At 44.4% G+C, this 16805-nt stretch overlaps 1 protein-coding gene across 1 annotated transcript in view; it reads left to right on the top strand.

Moving 5' to 3' along the window:
• The first annotated feature begins 645 nt into the window (after positions 1-645).
• Positions 646-16805, top strand: part of bag3 (BCL2 associated athanogene 3) — a 51440-nt gene continuing 35280 nt past the window's right edge. Inside the window, 1 exon segment of the mRNA XM_028825644.2 lies at positions 646-1023. Within this exon segment, the coding sequence (XP_028681477.2) occupies positions 661-1023 (363 nt within the window). The 5' untranslated portion in view covers positions 646-660.

Genomic DNA, 16805 nt, shown 5'->3' with positions numbered 1-16805 from the left:
ATAACTGTCCAATGTTAACCTATACAGTGTAAACAAAGCGTACAAAGTTCAATTTTTTAATTACATTTACGCATTGCCATCTTTACGTTTAAACTTACCTACTTATTTGCCAGTTCAGGACAGTGAGATAGCTGGGGGGGGGGGGACATCTGTCCCCGGGCGCAGCATCCAGGGGGCGCCGAATTGATGTTCTCCATCAATAGGCAGGGGGCGCGAAATCTTCAGTTGTCCCCGGGCGCTGAGAACCCTAGCTACGTCTCTGGTTCAGGAAAGCCACTCAAATCAAATCAAAACAAAACAAAAACCCCATTAGCCGTTAAACCAAATAACCTGCGCGATCACATAAGAACATCCAATTTTAAGCCCGCTCGACTTGACCATAAACGGGAAGCGATCAGAGAATATCACAAAAGGGAGGCAAGTAGCTACTAAAAGCAAAGTTCTGCATTAGCATCCCAACTACCATCCATCTTCCAAAGCGGTTTCTTCCACTCTTTTCTCCACGCACGGGTATCCATTCTGTACAATTCTTTTCAAAGGACTATTCCCGGCCAGCCGACCACTTGTCTCTCTCCGTCTTCCGAATCCAGTTAATGCCTCGGTCAGGTCAGAGTTACACGCTTGCGCACTGAGTTCTCGCGCGCTCGCCGAGGCGGACGCATGCGCTCTTCGTGCTCTCCCTCGCGCTGGCCGGCACCTGCGCAGTCGTCCGTCAAGCTGGAATGCGTTGCCCCAAGTTTTGACTCAGCGCAGCTCGCGTTCATTCCAGACACTTCCACCCATTTCTATGACGTCAACGGAGCTTTCTATAAAGGCCACTGTCCTGGGAACGCAATGGCACAGTCCTTTCTGCCTAGAAGCTTTTGCGGTCTGAAGAGGCCCCCGATGGTGCAGATGGCAACGAATGATCCGCTCCCTCCCGGCTGGGAAATTAAAATTGACCCTCACACTGGATGGCCCTTCTTCGTGGATCACAACAACAGGACGACGACCTGGAACGATCCGAGGCACGACCTGAAGCGGGTAAGGTTGACGGAGGGGCAGCTGCGGGGGGCTGGGGGTGTCGCACTGTAGTCGGTGCCCCTAGGTCATGCCTTCAGACGTCAGAGGATGGACCTCATGGAGTGGTGTCTGCCAGACCGCCTCCCCAGTTGAAAGGCGCTATATGCAGAATGTTTGAGTCGCACATAAACAGCAACAAAGTAGAAAAGTCCTTGGGGCAGATGAATGTTGGGCTAGAAAAGTGACAGCTGCCAGTGTAAACCTGAACCGCTTTGGTGTGGCATGATTAGGCTGGCCAAGTTGTTTGGGACGGACCGGGCTGCAGGGTAGCTGGTCCAGTTGGGCAGGACACGAAGGCGAAGCTGTGGTGATCTGAGCTGCTGGCATGATGTCTGTGGCAGGAGCCAAACATTTGAGCACAAGTTACTGTGACACTTAGGGAATCTGCTGGAAGTGTGCAGCTGTCAGGAGCAAAAAATAGAAGGGCGTCCATCAGAGCGATAGTGTGGGCTGAGAGCAGCTGAGCACTTGGGGTCGCAACTGGGACTTCCTGGTGTGTGTGAGAGTCATGGCAATCAATCATTCCCAATCTTTATGATGTCTGTTATCCTGAGTATTGTTCTAAAGTTTTTTACAGGGGGGAAACAAAACAGAAGAAGACACCTGTGAGGGAAGGAGAGACAACAAGGACACATTTGGGCAAGGATAACATAGCAAGTGGCACATTATGTCCGATTGTATGCATGTGGCGAGCACAAACACTAGAAGCTATAGCCACATGTGTGGCGGGGCATTCACAACCTACAAGTTGTGTAAAGAAGAGAGGCTTTGAGGTGTCCTATTGGCATTTGGACTCACACAGACACTTTTTATGTGTAGTCTTTGTGACTCGAGTGACCCCATACTAGTTGTTTGTAGACGACTTGGCTCGTGTGGCCATCCTTAGCAAAAATCCGTGAGAGTGTCCCCATTCTTGTCTTTTAGGCTGACCAGAGTGGCACATTGTACAGTGGGGAATTCAAACGTCTCAGACACAAAGGCCAGAGTTGCCCGATCAGAACTTTACTTCTTCATTGTGCCACAAGAGAGGAGACTATCAGTGCTCATATAAAGTTCGGGAGACACTCATTCTCGGGTAATGTGGCCAATTCTGGCATGGATTTTCTGAAACACAAGTAAATGGCTTGACTACACGGGGCAACTACTTTTTCCTAATTTACATGGTGAGGCAAGTGTTTAAATATCTGAGTCTTCATTAAAACATGTGTAAAAGTGGGGGGCAGCTGTGACTTGGCATCTTGTCAGGGTGCTGATGGTGCAACAGATCAGTCATTGAGGACATTTCTTGTTATCATGCAAAAAAATCACTTTGCATATAAAGCAAAATGAGAAGAATGGCCGAACAGTTGAGCATGTAAAGTTACTTTGCTAGAAGGGGCCATAAGCATATGTGGGGAGCAGCCTGGCACATTCAGACCTCAGACATGTGCGCCCCGCAAAACATGGGATTGCCCATTGTTGCCATGATTTAGTCAGAATTCTCCACATACTTGGCCTTTTCCTTTTGCCTAAGAGGAAGCCCAAGAATACCTGCTAGTGCTGCTCAGAGAATTCCGATATAAATTTGCAGGTTTCCACAGCAACTGAAAAAGGAAGCCATAACCTGTTCCTAATTGGCACACACACTCTCACACACACATGCAGACGTCTCCGCACAAAGAGGCAAAATCTCTGGATTGCGTGGGAGGAGCTGGGGATGTTCTAGCCAGGTATTTCCTCAGCGAATGTCCCCTGCTGCACACAGGTCTGCTTCCTGTACACCTGTAATAATCGGCTTCTGTCTGTCACCACGGGAGTGAGTTGGTTTCCAAAAGCAGGAGGGCGGTTTCTACTTTTGAGGATTGTGGGCTGACTAGAGCAACGCTTAATGCTTACTAAAGGCCAATATTCTGCTAATGGAGGAGTCCATGGCAAGGAGGCACAGTTTTCAGAATGCTGTGGGAATCTGGAGCAGGTGGCACTGCATTTAGTTTAGTATGACACCATTTGATAGAAAGGGCAGCACGGTGGCATAGCGGTAGTGCTTATACCTCGCAGAAAGGAGACCAGGGTTCACGTCTTGCACCCTGCCTGCATGGAGTCTGCATGTTCTTCCCATTCTGGTTTCCTCCCACAGTCCAAAGATATGCAGGTTAGGTAGACTGGCAATCCTAAATTGTACCCAGTGTGTGAGTGTGTATGGTGCGTGTTCGCCCTGCGATGAACCGATGCCCTGTCCAGGGTTTGTTCCATCCTTGCACTCTATGATGGCTGGGATAGACTCCAGCAGACCCCTGTGACCCTGTTCAGGACTAAGCAGATTTGAAAATGACGGACTGACCTCTAGATAGACAGACAGCACCCAGGTACACCACCATTTCTATTCAGTAAGTGAAGGGCCACCATCAGGGTGAGATTCTGGTGCTTTTTAAAAATTGTTAGCGTGTGACATCGGGACGGCTTAAATAAGAAATTACCAAATAAGAGGCGTAGGAGTAGAAGGAGTCGTGCTTAGAGTTCTGTGTACAGAGGACAGCGAAATTCTTACTTGTGTGTGCTGATCAATATGCAGCTTCTCCCTCCAGTGCCGTGGAATCAGATAGGTATAGATGTGTAGGAAAGAAGTATCTAAAATAAAGTGGGAGAGCGTGGTAGAAATGAAAGGCAAAACTTAGACACTGACATACAGAACTGAAAGGCACTATGGGAGACATAGATGTGAAAGACACTATACAAAAGATATCAGTGGAAAGCACTGTTTAAAATAGAGATACAGAACGAGAGGTGCTGTGGCAATAGAGGCAGAAGTAGTGCAAGATGTGAAAAGTATTGCATAAGACAAATATAAAAATAAAAAGCTGTATATGATAGATAAGTAATGAAAAGCACAATATAAAATAGATACAATATATAAATAGACATGAAAGACACTATATAATAGAAGCACATATAAACAGCAGGTAGAAATGAAAAGGAACAATGGTGCTCTGCTGCCTCGCAACAAGGAGGCTGTGCTTGACGTCCAGGAGTGTGGAGTTTGCACGTTCTCCTTGTGTGCGTTTCCTCTCGGTGTTCCAGTTTCCTCCCACAGTCCAAAGACATGTAGGTTAGAAGGACTGGCAAAGCTAAACTGGACACCCTGGTGTGTGTGTGTGTGTGTGTGTGTAGTCATCCTCCAATGGACTGGCGCCCTGTACAGTGATTGTCGCTGGTTTATGCCCAATGCCTACTTGATCCGAGGATGGATACAAATGAAAAGCACTTGTACAGAAAACCGATAAGAAGTCATGAAAGACGCTATATAATACAGGCACATGAAACACAGAGAAATGTGAAAGATACAGCGTAGGCCACAGATAAAATGAAAGGCAGTGTATACAATATAGAATTAGAAATGACAGGCATTGTGTGATTGATATGATAAGCACTATAGAAAACAAATCAAGTAAATAAACATGAAAGACGCCATATAACAGGAGCACGTATAACTGATAGAAATGAAAAGCACTAATATAAGACCTAGATATGTAAATAGAAATGATGACCCTTTATGATAGATATGAAACACTTGGTGTAGAATATAAAACAGTTAAAAAAACATAGAAGAGCAGATAGAAGTGGAAGGCACTATATAACATCCATCCATTATCCAACCCGCTAAATCCTAACTACAGGGTCACGGGGGTCTGCTGGAGCCAATCCCAGCCAACACAGGGCGTAAGGCAGGAAACAAACCCTGGGCAGGGCGCCAGCCCACCACAGACATTATATAACACTGATATATAAATAATATGCAATGAAAGGCAAAAAACTAAAGACAGATGCAGATATAACAGACTGATAAACATGAATGGCCGCTTCATAACAGAACACTTATATTTGACAGCAGTAGCAGTCGTGCTGTCCCAGGTACAGAGTTTGGTGACATTCTTATTTGCATGTCCAGTTAGCATGTGACATATTGTCTCGCCACAGCACAATGATCAATTACAATTATTACAATACAGAGAATAATTTTAATAGAATTATTACAACACAGAGCATAATTTGAATAGATAGATAGATAGAAAGATGGGCAGGCAAGACACTAAATAACATAATGTAGGACATAATGATACAGTACATATGAAAGGCTCTATAGATACATAGACGTGAAAGGCACTATATCATAGATAGCCGTTGTATTTCCCCATCTATGGAGTCCAGTGAAAGTCTTCCTTTCACGTTGGACCAATGTGGCCACTCCCCGGCGCCACTGTCTGGACTGACTAGCGTCCTTTGTAAATCCTGCGTGCTCATCATCATCTCTTAAGCTCGGCTAATCTCCATTCTAATGGCATCCTTTCGGAAGACGCATCATCCCAAATCAGAACACAAGTCATTTTTGCAGTGCTGATGATGATACAGTACAGAAATGGCGTGTAACATGTCCGTCGACACATGGAGGCCCGTCTTTATGACTGCTGTTCCGTACAGTTCAGTTTCAGTAAGACCCTTTTCCTCGACAGATGCTTCTGGAGTTGGCTTAGTCATACTTGGCCTGTCTGACCTGACCAGGGGCCATGAGAGAGCAGCGGCCCACGTGCCTCACTCCCAGGCAGATCAGCGTGAAGCTCTGGCTCCCCTACGCCCAGGCGGACCCTCACTGATGCCTGATAAGCCACTGACCTGACTGGTCGTCCACATTGTAAGCGCCCCTTTGGGTAAAATGAGATCCACGAAGTCCACAGTCAACTGAAGGCGAGAGCGACTGAGGACCGCCATGCAGCTACAGCCTCACACAGCATGGCCTGTTCTGTACTGAGAACCGAAAAGCCTGCTATCAGTGAGGGGGAGTGGCGGTGGGGGGGTGACGGTACAATTGCTTTCGCCTTGCAGTGATTGTTATAATTACACAACACACAGGCCTGTGAGTCAGGCTTTACAAGAAGTCTCCTTTTTAGGGTCCTGGCTATATATAGAAAAGGCAGCAGAAACACGTCAAGGCAGCGCTGGCACATCCAGTGCCGACAGGAGCCTAAAAACAGAGTGGCTCACTGACTCTCCCATGGGAAATTAAAGCCCTGGGCAAGAGGGCAGGCCAATTGCAAAGTGGCAAACAGAGGAAGATCTCAGTGACAAGAATGATCTGCGCCTCCAGCCTGTGCCCATTCTGAAAAAGTGGCACGTGTGGGCACCTTGCCTGCTTACCCACCACTGTTATAAAAAAGCAGAGCCTTTGAAGTCCTTTTTTGGGCATTTTGGGATGAGGCTTACCATAGCAGCAGCCAAGATGCCCTTTTTGCCTCCACACTCCAGCGTCCTGATATTGTGGACTTCTCACGGGTACGATTCTGCTCTGCACATTCTTTTCAGGTCTAGGTCACAGTGTTGCATCCTTGAGCTACTCTCACCCCCGTGGCTACAATTTATTTGTGTTACTAAACTGAAAGTGGCGACTTCTTGCTAAGATGACAAGATGGTTGGAAAATGTGGACCAAGCCCATGTGAGATTCATAGGCTGGGTGTGATATGCAGCTGCTGCCAGCGGGTGACGCATCAAATGGAGGCCTGCTAAGCCCCTACTGCTTGGGCCTTAGCGCACTTAGAATGACACACACGCTGAATTATCTTCATGCTTTTAATAAAGGTCTGCCGAGCCCTGGCGTGCTGTGCATGCTGTCCCTGGTCTGGCTGGCGTTTATGGGATGGCCCAAGAGTGTGAGAGGTGGAGCAGCCCAGCACTGTATCTGTGTCAGGGTGGGTCGACGTCTATTGCTGCTCCCCATCTGTCCATCCATCTTCCCTAACTTGCTTCTCGAGGTCAGGGGCAGCTGGAGCCTATCCTAGCAATCATGGGGCACAAGGCAGGAACAATCGCTGGACAGAGCACCAGACCAATGCAGGGTGGTCACTCTCGCACGCACACTAGGGCCCGTTTAGTGGCACCACGTCACCTAACCTGCATGTCTTGGGATCGGTCTCAAAAAATATTGTTGTGTAGTGCATCTCTTCACAGACCCCGTCAAGCTGCTCTTGTACAAAGGACTTTGACTTGCACCTCTCTCTGTGGTCAACAGAAATGATCACCGCGAGCCACTCTAAGGTGGCAAAATAAGTGACTGTGCTTTAGTTAGTATTATTGTAGGGTCATTAGAGGGTCCGTATTGTCACTTGTACAGAGTACAGTGCTAATCGACCTGCAACACACTGTCACACTCCAGTGCAGTCGTTAATAAGTGAAACTATCCTGTCATCTAAAAGGTCCCTCGTCCTTACCTGAAATAACGATGCCAGCTTGAAAAGGTGGCATCCCTAACTACACTGCCCTCTAGTGTTCTAGCTCTCTCAAGCTCCTGTAAAGGTGTGATTTACCCTTGAGGACAAATAAAGATTATCTATCTATCTATCTATCTATCTATCTATCTATCTATCTATCTATCTATCTATCTATCTATCTATCTATCTATCTATCTATCTATCTATCTATCTATCTATCTATCTATCTATCTATCTATCTATCTATCTATCTATCTATCTATTGTGGAAGACCAGCCCAAGCACAGACAGGCAGACACCAACAGTTCCAAACACACACGTTTATTTACACTATGTACAACTAACAAAGTCCCGCACACAACCCAGTGTTCTTCCACCAATCACCCCAAGTCTGGGCCTCTCAATACTCCAGCCTTTCTTCACCGCCTCTACTCCTCTCCTCCGAACTTCGTCCTTTTCCTCTCAACTCCGGCTGACGACTGGAAGGAAGTGGCCCCTTTTATTTCTACCTGGACGTGCGCCAGGTGCCCCCTGATGAGCTTCCTGCGGCACTTCCTGGTGTGGCAGAAGTGCCACATGTGCACCCGGAAGCACTCCGGGTGTCCCTGGTATTTCTTCCGCCAGCACCTCCAGGTAGTGCTGACGTCCAGGGCTCCTCACTCATCCGGGCCCCTATAGGGTTGAGTTTCCAGGCTCCATTCCCGTGGCCTCCACACCAACCGGGGTGGCTGCCCTCTCCTGGTCCGTCCAGGCATCACGGCTGGGCACAGCCCCCAGCCAACCACCACACTATCTATACAGTATATCTTGCCTACTATACCAAATTCTATCTATCTATCTATCTATCTATCTATCTATCTATCTATCTATCTATCTATCTATCTATCTATCTATCTATCTATCTATCTATCTGCTTTAGGTTTATAATTATCATGAACCAGGACTCCCAAAGCACGTAGTCTCAAAAATACTTCCAATAATGCCCACTAGAGGGGGACCATCACCATCAACCCCAGGTAGTAGTAGGGCGCACACACAGAGTCTTTATAAATAAAAAAAGATTAATTCTTCACAAAACTGCTTGTGACAAGCATGAAGCTCTGTAGGAGCACAAAAGGCAAAAAAGAAGTTGCCTGTAACACCAGAGGCAATTAAAAGAAAACAAATCTGAATCCAGATCTTCAAAGAATCATCCAAATAAAGAGCAGAGGGTCAAAAATCTAGAAATGTAAATAAATCAAGTAAGCACAAGTACACCTGCCACTCCCTAGCACGTTCAAAATGAATCACCAGGAACTTTGGGAGACCCTCCAGATGTATACAGCGGGGGAGCAGTTCCTGGTGGTGAATGGCAGGTGGCCCCGCCTCTCAGGGGGAGCATCACCAAAACATATGGGACATAACGAAGGCAGCTTATATATACAGAACAAAAAAGAATGATGCACATAATCACAAAAAGTAACATTAATATACTCATCATAAATCAAAGAATTAAAAATGAATTAAAGAGACATAAAGCATTAATTTGAGCCCCAGCCAAGGAAGGAAACCGTAACTGAGACAGGATAATAAGGTCCATATTGTCACGTGTACAGAGTCCAGTGTCATTTTCACTCAACAAGCAATGCATTAACAGTGTGTGGCAGCTGTCATTAGTGAGCAGAATGTGAACCCTTTGGAAATAACTGCATTTAAGAATACATTTGTCTAAAAGATGTGGTCTGATCTCCAATCTAAACACAAATCTGTTTTAACTAATAATATCCAAATTCTTGTCCTGTTCTGGTGCATTTTGAACACATCATTCAGAAATTTGACAGTGTAGGTTGGAAAAGGTCCGTGAGCCCCCTCAGCTGATGACTTCAGCAGGTGCTGATTGGAGTCTGGAGTTAGTAAAGCGGGAGTCCAACCAATCAAATGTGATTGGAGGTGTGGCTTAGAGAGGCTTTGACCAATTAAAAAAAAGACTCAAAACATTCTGCATTTGCTGTTCACATGAAGCCTGTGCTGATGTGACAACATGCTGTACAAGAAGGTCTCAGCAGATTTATGATGAAGAATTGCTGATTTGCATGAAGCTGCAATGGCTACCGGAGTCATTTCAAAGAATTCAGATAGTCATCAGTCCATAGTTAGACAAACTGTGTATATACAGTATAATATATATATACTGTATATAATATATGAGGTTGATTTATTTCTGGGGTTACCCTCCCTTGAAGTGGGTGCCCAGCCAAGGAGACTAGTTCAACAAAGTAAAAAAGAACCTCAAGCTAACAGTTCTGTTCATGAGTCTACCATGGTGGCCAGTGAGGAGGCCATTGCTCACCCAAAAAAACAAACCATCGCTGCAGGCCTGACATTTGCCAAAGACCACCTTGACACTCCACGGTGCCATTCAGTGAATGTTTTAAGGACTGATGAAACTAAGGTTGATTTTTTTCCGGTGGAATACACAGGAGTGCATGTGGTGTTAAAACAAGGCACCTCATCCCAATGATTAAGAAAGTAAGATCTCTTGTAGTCTGACAACCCATGAAGCATTGCGAACGTCTTAGCAGACCTTTTGTTGAGCCGTTGGAGACGTGTTGTGTTTGTTCTGGTACTGTGATTCCTGATTTGCCAGTTAGGATGACTTTCTTGGAGACCTAATCCGTATTTGGTATAAACCCATCTGATGCTAGCAAGCCGGTGTATCGATATCTGCGGTGGTCAAGAAACAGAAGAAAGGGTGTTGCTAAGCAATAGCAGGGGGGTGGGCTCCCCGTGTAGTGCATTTTCCTTCAGTAAGGTGCCTTTGGGTGCTTTTTTGTGTGGAAATATCCATCGTGTCACGAGAGCTCTGAAAGAGAAGGGATTTGTTCACAATCTTCATTACTCCGCTGCTGACAAACCCAGATAAGCACAGAAGTCTGGTTGAGATTTAATGGTGTAATGTTCCTTGTTTTTCACCACCCAAAAATTGTTGTTGCTAGTGAGTTTCAAGTTCTGCAGTTGCAAAGACAAAACAAATTTTAAGGTCAGTTTCTCGAAACTCGTCAGTGGTCAGCGTCACAACTTGCCACTTCGGTTAGCTCTGCTGGGCTCGTTGGCTCCATTTGTGCTCCTCTTCACTTTGGTATATTTTTGGCCTTTTGCCTTCTGACTCTTTGTTTGATTCTTGTTATGATTCTGAGCTTCGTCACCCCAACATTTCATTTTCGCTATCTTTAGATGTAATTTCGGTGAGGTGTTTTTTTATATTTGCTGTGTTTCGAGACGTCGTTGTGACTACAGAGAAATAAAAGATGGCCATGCAGCACTCTTCTTATCCAAGTCTGGGGATCAAATCTTTCTTAAAAATCGTCAACATGCCTTTAGTGTTTTTTGGTAGGAGTTGCTTTCTGTTAGGTGTCTTGACGTTTTTGGTTTCAGTTCTATTTATTGACACTTTGATTTTTTTGCCTGCTTCCTAATATTCTTTAAGCTTCTGATCTTTAAAGGTTAAGGCTCAATCTTTTTTTACAGTTGCTTGTGGTAGGCTATAAGTTAAGAACATCAGAAAGAGAGAAATGTGATAATACTACGGCCCTACAACCCTATCACTGTATCATTAAATTAACAATGAAACTAACTGTTAAGGTTAGATTAAGCTGGTCAGTTAAAGGAGAAAAAAAATCAGTGCGATTATAATATCTTAAATACAGGTGCTGGTCATAAAATTAGAATATCATGACAAAGTTGATTTATTTCAGTAATTCCATTCAAAAAGTGAAACTTGTATATTCGATTCATTCATTACACACAGACTGATGTATTTCAAATGTTTATTTCTTTTAATGTTGATGATTATAACTGACAACTAATGAAAGTCCCAAATTCAGTATCTCGGAATATTAGAATATCAATTAAGACCAATGCAAAAAAAGGATTTTTAGAAATGTTGGCCAACTGAAAAGGTATGAACATGAAAAGTATGAGCATGTACAGCACTCAATATTTAGTTGGGGCTCCTTTGTCCTGGATTACTGCAGCAATGCGGCGTGGCATGGAGTCGATCAGTCTGTGGCACTGCTCAGGTGTTATGAGAGCCCATGTTGCTCTGATAGTGGCCTTCAGCTCTTCTGAATTGTTGGGTCTGGCGTATTGCATCTTCCTCTTCACAATCCCCCATAGATTTTCTATGGGGTTACAGTCAGGCGAGTTTGCTGGCCAATCAAGAACAGGGATACCATGGTCCTTGAACCAGGTACTGGTAGCTTTGGCACTGTGTGCAGGTGCCAGGTCCTGTTGGAAAATGAAATCTGCATCTCCATAAAGTTCGTCAGCAGCAGGAAGCATGAAGTGCTCTAAAACTTCCTGGTAGACGGCTGCGTTGACCTTGGACCTCAGAAAACACAATGGACCAACACCAGCAGATGACATGGCACCCCAAACCATCACTGACTGTGGAAACTTTACACTGCACCTCAAGCAACGTGGATTCTGTGCCTCTCCTCTCTTCCTCCAGACTCTGGGACCTTGATTTCCAAAGGAAATGCAAAATTTACTTTCATAAGAAAGCAGCAGTCCAGTCCTTTTTGTCTTTAGCCCAGGCAAGTCGCTTCTGACGCTGTCTCTTGTTCAAGAGTGGCTTGACACAAGGAATGCGACAACTGAAACCCATGTCTTGCATACGTCTGTGCGTGGTGGTTCTTGAAGCACTGACTCCAGCTGCACTCCACTCTTTGTGAATCTCCCCCACATTTTTGAATGGGTTTTGTTTCCCAATCCTCTCCAGGGTGCGGTTATCCCTATTGCTTGTCCACTTTTTTCTACCCCATCTTGTCCTTCCCTTCGCCTCTCTATTAATGTGCTTGGACACAGAGCTCTGTGAACAGCCAGCCTCTTTAGCAATGACCTTTTGTGTCTTGCCCTCCTTGTGCAAGGTGTCAATGGTAGTCTTTTGGACAACTGTCAAGTCAGCAGTCTTCCCCATGATTGTGTAGCCTACAGAACTCGACTGAGAGACCATTTAAAGGCTTTTGAGTTAATTAGCTGATTAGAGTGTGGCACCAGGTGTCTTCAATATTGAACCTTTTCACAATATTCTAATTTTCCGAGATACTGAATTTGGGACTTTCATTAGTTGTCAGTTATAATCATCAACATTAAAAGAAATAAACATTTGAAATACATCAGTCTGTGTGTAATGAATGAATCTAATATACAAGTTTCACTTTTTGAATGGAATTACTGAAATAAATCAACTTTGTCATGATATTCTAATTTTATGACCAGCACCTGTACATAAACCCATTTAACGATATCAGAATCGCACTTCAACAATATACGGCGGGTGCTAAATTCATCTTCCAAAAGTATACCATAAATAATTATCTAGCACCCGGTGTATATTGTTGAGGTGCGATTCTGATATCATTAAATGGGTTTATGTATTTAAGATATTATAATCACACTGATTTTTTTCTCCTTTAACTGACCAGCTTAATCAAACCTTAACAGTTAGTTTCATTGTTAACTAGCAAAATGCCCGCGCTTCGCAGTGCAGAAGTACTGCCTTAAAATTGTTCTTAAGAAGAAAAGTAAACCTTTTTAAACTGAGGGAAAACATAGCAATAATTATTTGTTAAGGATCTCTTTGTATACCACGTTGTCAGTTCGGTTGTAATATGACCAAGCTGTGCGCTGAGCTTACTCTTGAGCATGCAATGTACAGTTGGCCATGTGAAAAACAATCTTGCTTCAAATCAATGCCAACCTTTTGTAGGGTCTGTCCCTGAGACTTATTAATTGTCATTGCGAAGCAGAACCTTACTGGAAATTGGAGGCGTTTCAATTGAAATGGGAGATCAGAGGGTATAACGGGGATGTGAGGAATAAAAACTCTCTCCCCTGAGCCACCACCAGTAAAAATAGTTGCCTCAATTAGGTTCTTTTGCAAGCATGTGACCTGAAGTCTCGTGCCATTACAAAGTTTCAGTGGCTGTACGCAAATCCACAATCGGCTTTTTTGAGCCAAACCTGTTGTTTTCGTATGAGCCGCTTTTTATTATTGGGATCGTACCTAGAAACAGAAGCTGTATTAACTTGTGGATTTGCGTGCGAATATTTAGTGACAGTGTCTCTATTAACTTGTGGATTTTTCTGCGAGTATTTGGCGGCAGCGTCACAAAGTTGTTTCCGTCTAGCTGCATCAGAAAATGTACCACGACGTCTGACACGCCTCCTTTTTACTGTTTTCTCACAGCTTGGATTGCTGCTGTCATAATCGGTTTGAGTTTCATGGTTTGTTTCAATTACGTTGGTATTTGCAGCACTTGTTGTGTTGAAGTGACATTCGGCATCTGTCAAGCGTTGTAAGCATACAACCGGTTTCATCGATAACTTTGCATCCAGCTTTTGAGAGTTGAAACATTCATAAACATCAAAGTGTCCACTACTCAAATCGTCACCTGTGAATCTAAGATGTTTAAGAGGCATTGGCGGTTCTCCAAACGTGTAAAATAGGGAGGCAGCCAACTACGTGGGAGGCCGGGGGACGCAGGACACAACCCCGCGTCACACGGCGACCGAGCTGCAGGCTATGGACGTCTATATGTACGTAAGTAGGATTCAGTTATGACCGTTACACGTAGAATTTCGAAATGAAACCTGATTAACTTTTGTAAGTAAGCTGTAAGGAATGAGCCTGCCAAGTTTCAGCCTTCTACCTACACGGGAAGTTGGAGAGTTAGTGATGAGTGAGTCAGTGAGTGAGGGCTTTGCCTTTTATTAGTATAGACTAGCAAAATACCCGCGATTCGCAGTGGAGAAGTAAGTTATATGAAATAGAAAAGGAAACATTTTAAAAACGTAACATGATTATCAATGTAATTGTCATAGGCTTATTTTAGTATTGAGAGTGAATTTGATGATTGTAAAGAGTTTCATTTAGGATTGTAAATGTTGTGTATGCGAAATGCACATTTTTAGGCAGGGAGCCAACCACGCGGTAGGTGCGCGGACAGCAGCCGTGCGGAAAAAGGAAGGGGGACCGGGGAGGCTGTTGTGCGTCTCTGCTGTGAAATAAATTGTCTGTTGATGTAAATTAGGAATGAAACCTCCAAAAGGAGAAGTCAGTTCCGAAAGTTCCTTACAGCATAATGGTGAGAACCACCAAAAAGAAGACGTTGTTTTCGAAAGTTCGTTACGGGGCACGGTGGGAAATGAAAGATACTTAACATTTGTAAGTACAGTGTAAAGGATAAGCATGGGAAATTTGGGCCTCCTACGTATATTGGAAGTCTCAGAAATAGTGAGGAGGGGTTTCCCATATCTATATATACAGTTTAGGGGGTACACCTGTTTCCCCCCACCTTGGGTGTTGCAGTAGGACATGAAACAGAACTAACTTTTGTAAGTACACTGCAAGGGAATGAGCACACGAAATTTCAGCTTCCCACCTATATGGAAAGTTGGAGAATTAGTGAGGAGTCAGTGAGGGCTTTGCCTTTTATATGTATAGAGTTGCCGTCCCCTGCGGCTTCGCCCGGGTAGTAGTGAAACAGGACAGGGAGATTGGCCCTGCCCGGCTCCCCACTCCTGACGTCATGATTCCCTCTCCCCTCAGACCACAGCCTCTCTCTCGGATTGACATGAAAATATGGTATCATTCCTACAAGCGAACTATGATACTTAGTGTGATGAGAGAAGTCGCAAAATCAACCGGAAAGTTCAAGAAAATTCTAGAAAAAAAAGATCTAAATCCGTTAACTAGTTCTCTCATTCGCTAGCTAAGAAGAGGTACGGTACACGCCCCGAGGCTGGCACATGAGTGAGGTAGGACCCGCCCCCCCTCCCCTCGGTCCGCTGCGTGTCTCTTGGATTCACACAAATAAATCGGTGCTGCAAGCGAACTGTGAGTCTTCGCGCGGTGAGAGAAGTTGCAAAATCAACTGGAATGTTCAAAAAAATTATAGAAGGAAAAAACAATCTAAATCCGTGAAGTAGTTCACTTGTGAAAGCGGACAGACAGACAGACAGATGTTGGATTTTATATATAGAGAGAGGTTTAATGGCATGATGTAGGGTGGTAATAGTAGTACACTTCTCTCTCTTACGGTAACGTTCTTTTCTGAGTGAGTGTAGATTTGAATATTTATGACGGCTATAGTATGAGAGAGGCTACAAGTTCAACAATTTAAAGGCAATGCTACCAAATATGAACAAAGTGTCTGTAAACTTGTGAGCGACTGGAATTGTGATATCGTCAAGAAAAAGTGAAACACTCCGAGGTCTGGGAACATTGGTGGAAAAAAACGACTTTTGCCCTGTAGATAGTCGACATCTTAAACGATGTGCCAGATTTAGAGTTTAACTTCGTCTGCGCGTGTTCCTCTTGGGACAAAAGAAGACGTTATTTTCGAAAGTTTGTTACGGGGCACGGCGCAAAATGAAACATACTTAACGTTTGTAAGTAGAGTGTAAAGGATGAGCATGGGAAATCTGGGCTTCCTGCGTATGTTGGAGCTGTCTATATGTACAGTTTAGGGGGTACACCCGTTTCCCCCCCTTGAGTGTTGTAATAGGACATGAAACATAACTAACTTTTGTAAGTACACTGCAAGGAATAAGCAGGCCAAATTTCAGCTTCCCACCTATATGGAAAGTGGAAGAATTAGTAATGAGTCAGTGAGGGCTTTGCCTTTTATATGTAGAGATTGATCAATATATTATTAATTTAATTTGATTAGATTTGTTGCTGATGGTTCTTTAATGTACATGATATAAAAATATAACCCTTGTCTTGTGGTTTACTCCTCAAATATTCATCCCTGTACCTGAGTATATGAGAAAGTCGATTTTTGACTTTGGCTTTGATTCAACTTCCGGCTGTGCTCTGTGTATTTGATTCTACCCATAGCCCTTTGCAAGCGTGTTGTATTATGTCAGCTTTGTAATGATACAAAAAGGACAAGATGAAGGTTTTCACTGGGGGGGTGGCGCGGGGGTCCACCCCGTATATTGTCTGGATCGCTACACAACAGAAAATTGTTTGTTAGCCAAAGAGTAGTCTCACGGGACTGATTCAAAAAAAACGTGACTGCTGTATTAGATGAGTGGTGGGCTTATATAGCGGGAGGAAGGAAGAGGTGGGGTGTCAAGATGAGGAGGGGAAGTGACATCATCCAGGGGGTGTGGTTTAATGCCGGAAGGGGCGGAGACTGGCTTTACTTGTTCTTGCAAGGAAGGAGACAAAGGCATTTGTGCACATGACTAGCCCTGTGCTTTTCTGCACTAAGCAGACCCTGCTGCTGCTGCCCCCCATGCCCACGTGTGTGACACCTTTTATCCGTTGCGTTTATTGCGTCCTTTTCCGATTGCCTTTGCTTTTTCCTTCCCCCTCGTACAATCATCGTGTGCTCTCTTGGTTTTGGAGGACTTGCTTGGAGATTTGGCCGCCTTTTTTGATTTGTTTAGTACGTGTAGTCATGCTTTGGGATTCCTGTATTCTTTGATTAGTGGATGGTTTTTAACAGTTTTTA

Source organism: Erpetoichthys calabaricus, chromosome 2 (genome assembly GCF_900747795.2).
Source record: "Erpetoichthys calabaricus chromosome 2, fErpCal1.3, whole genome shotgun sequence".
Classification (NCBI taxonomy): domain Eukaryota; kingdom Metazoa; phylum Chordata; class Cladistia; order Polypteriformes; family Polypteridae; genus Erpetoichthys; species Erpetoichthys calabaricus.
The sequence above is the reverse complement of the archived record's forward strand: the minus strand, read 5'-3'. Positions and strand labels throughout refer to the sequence as shown.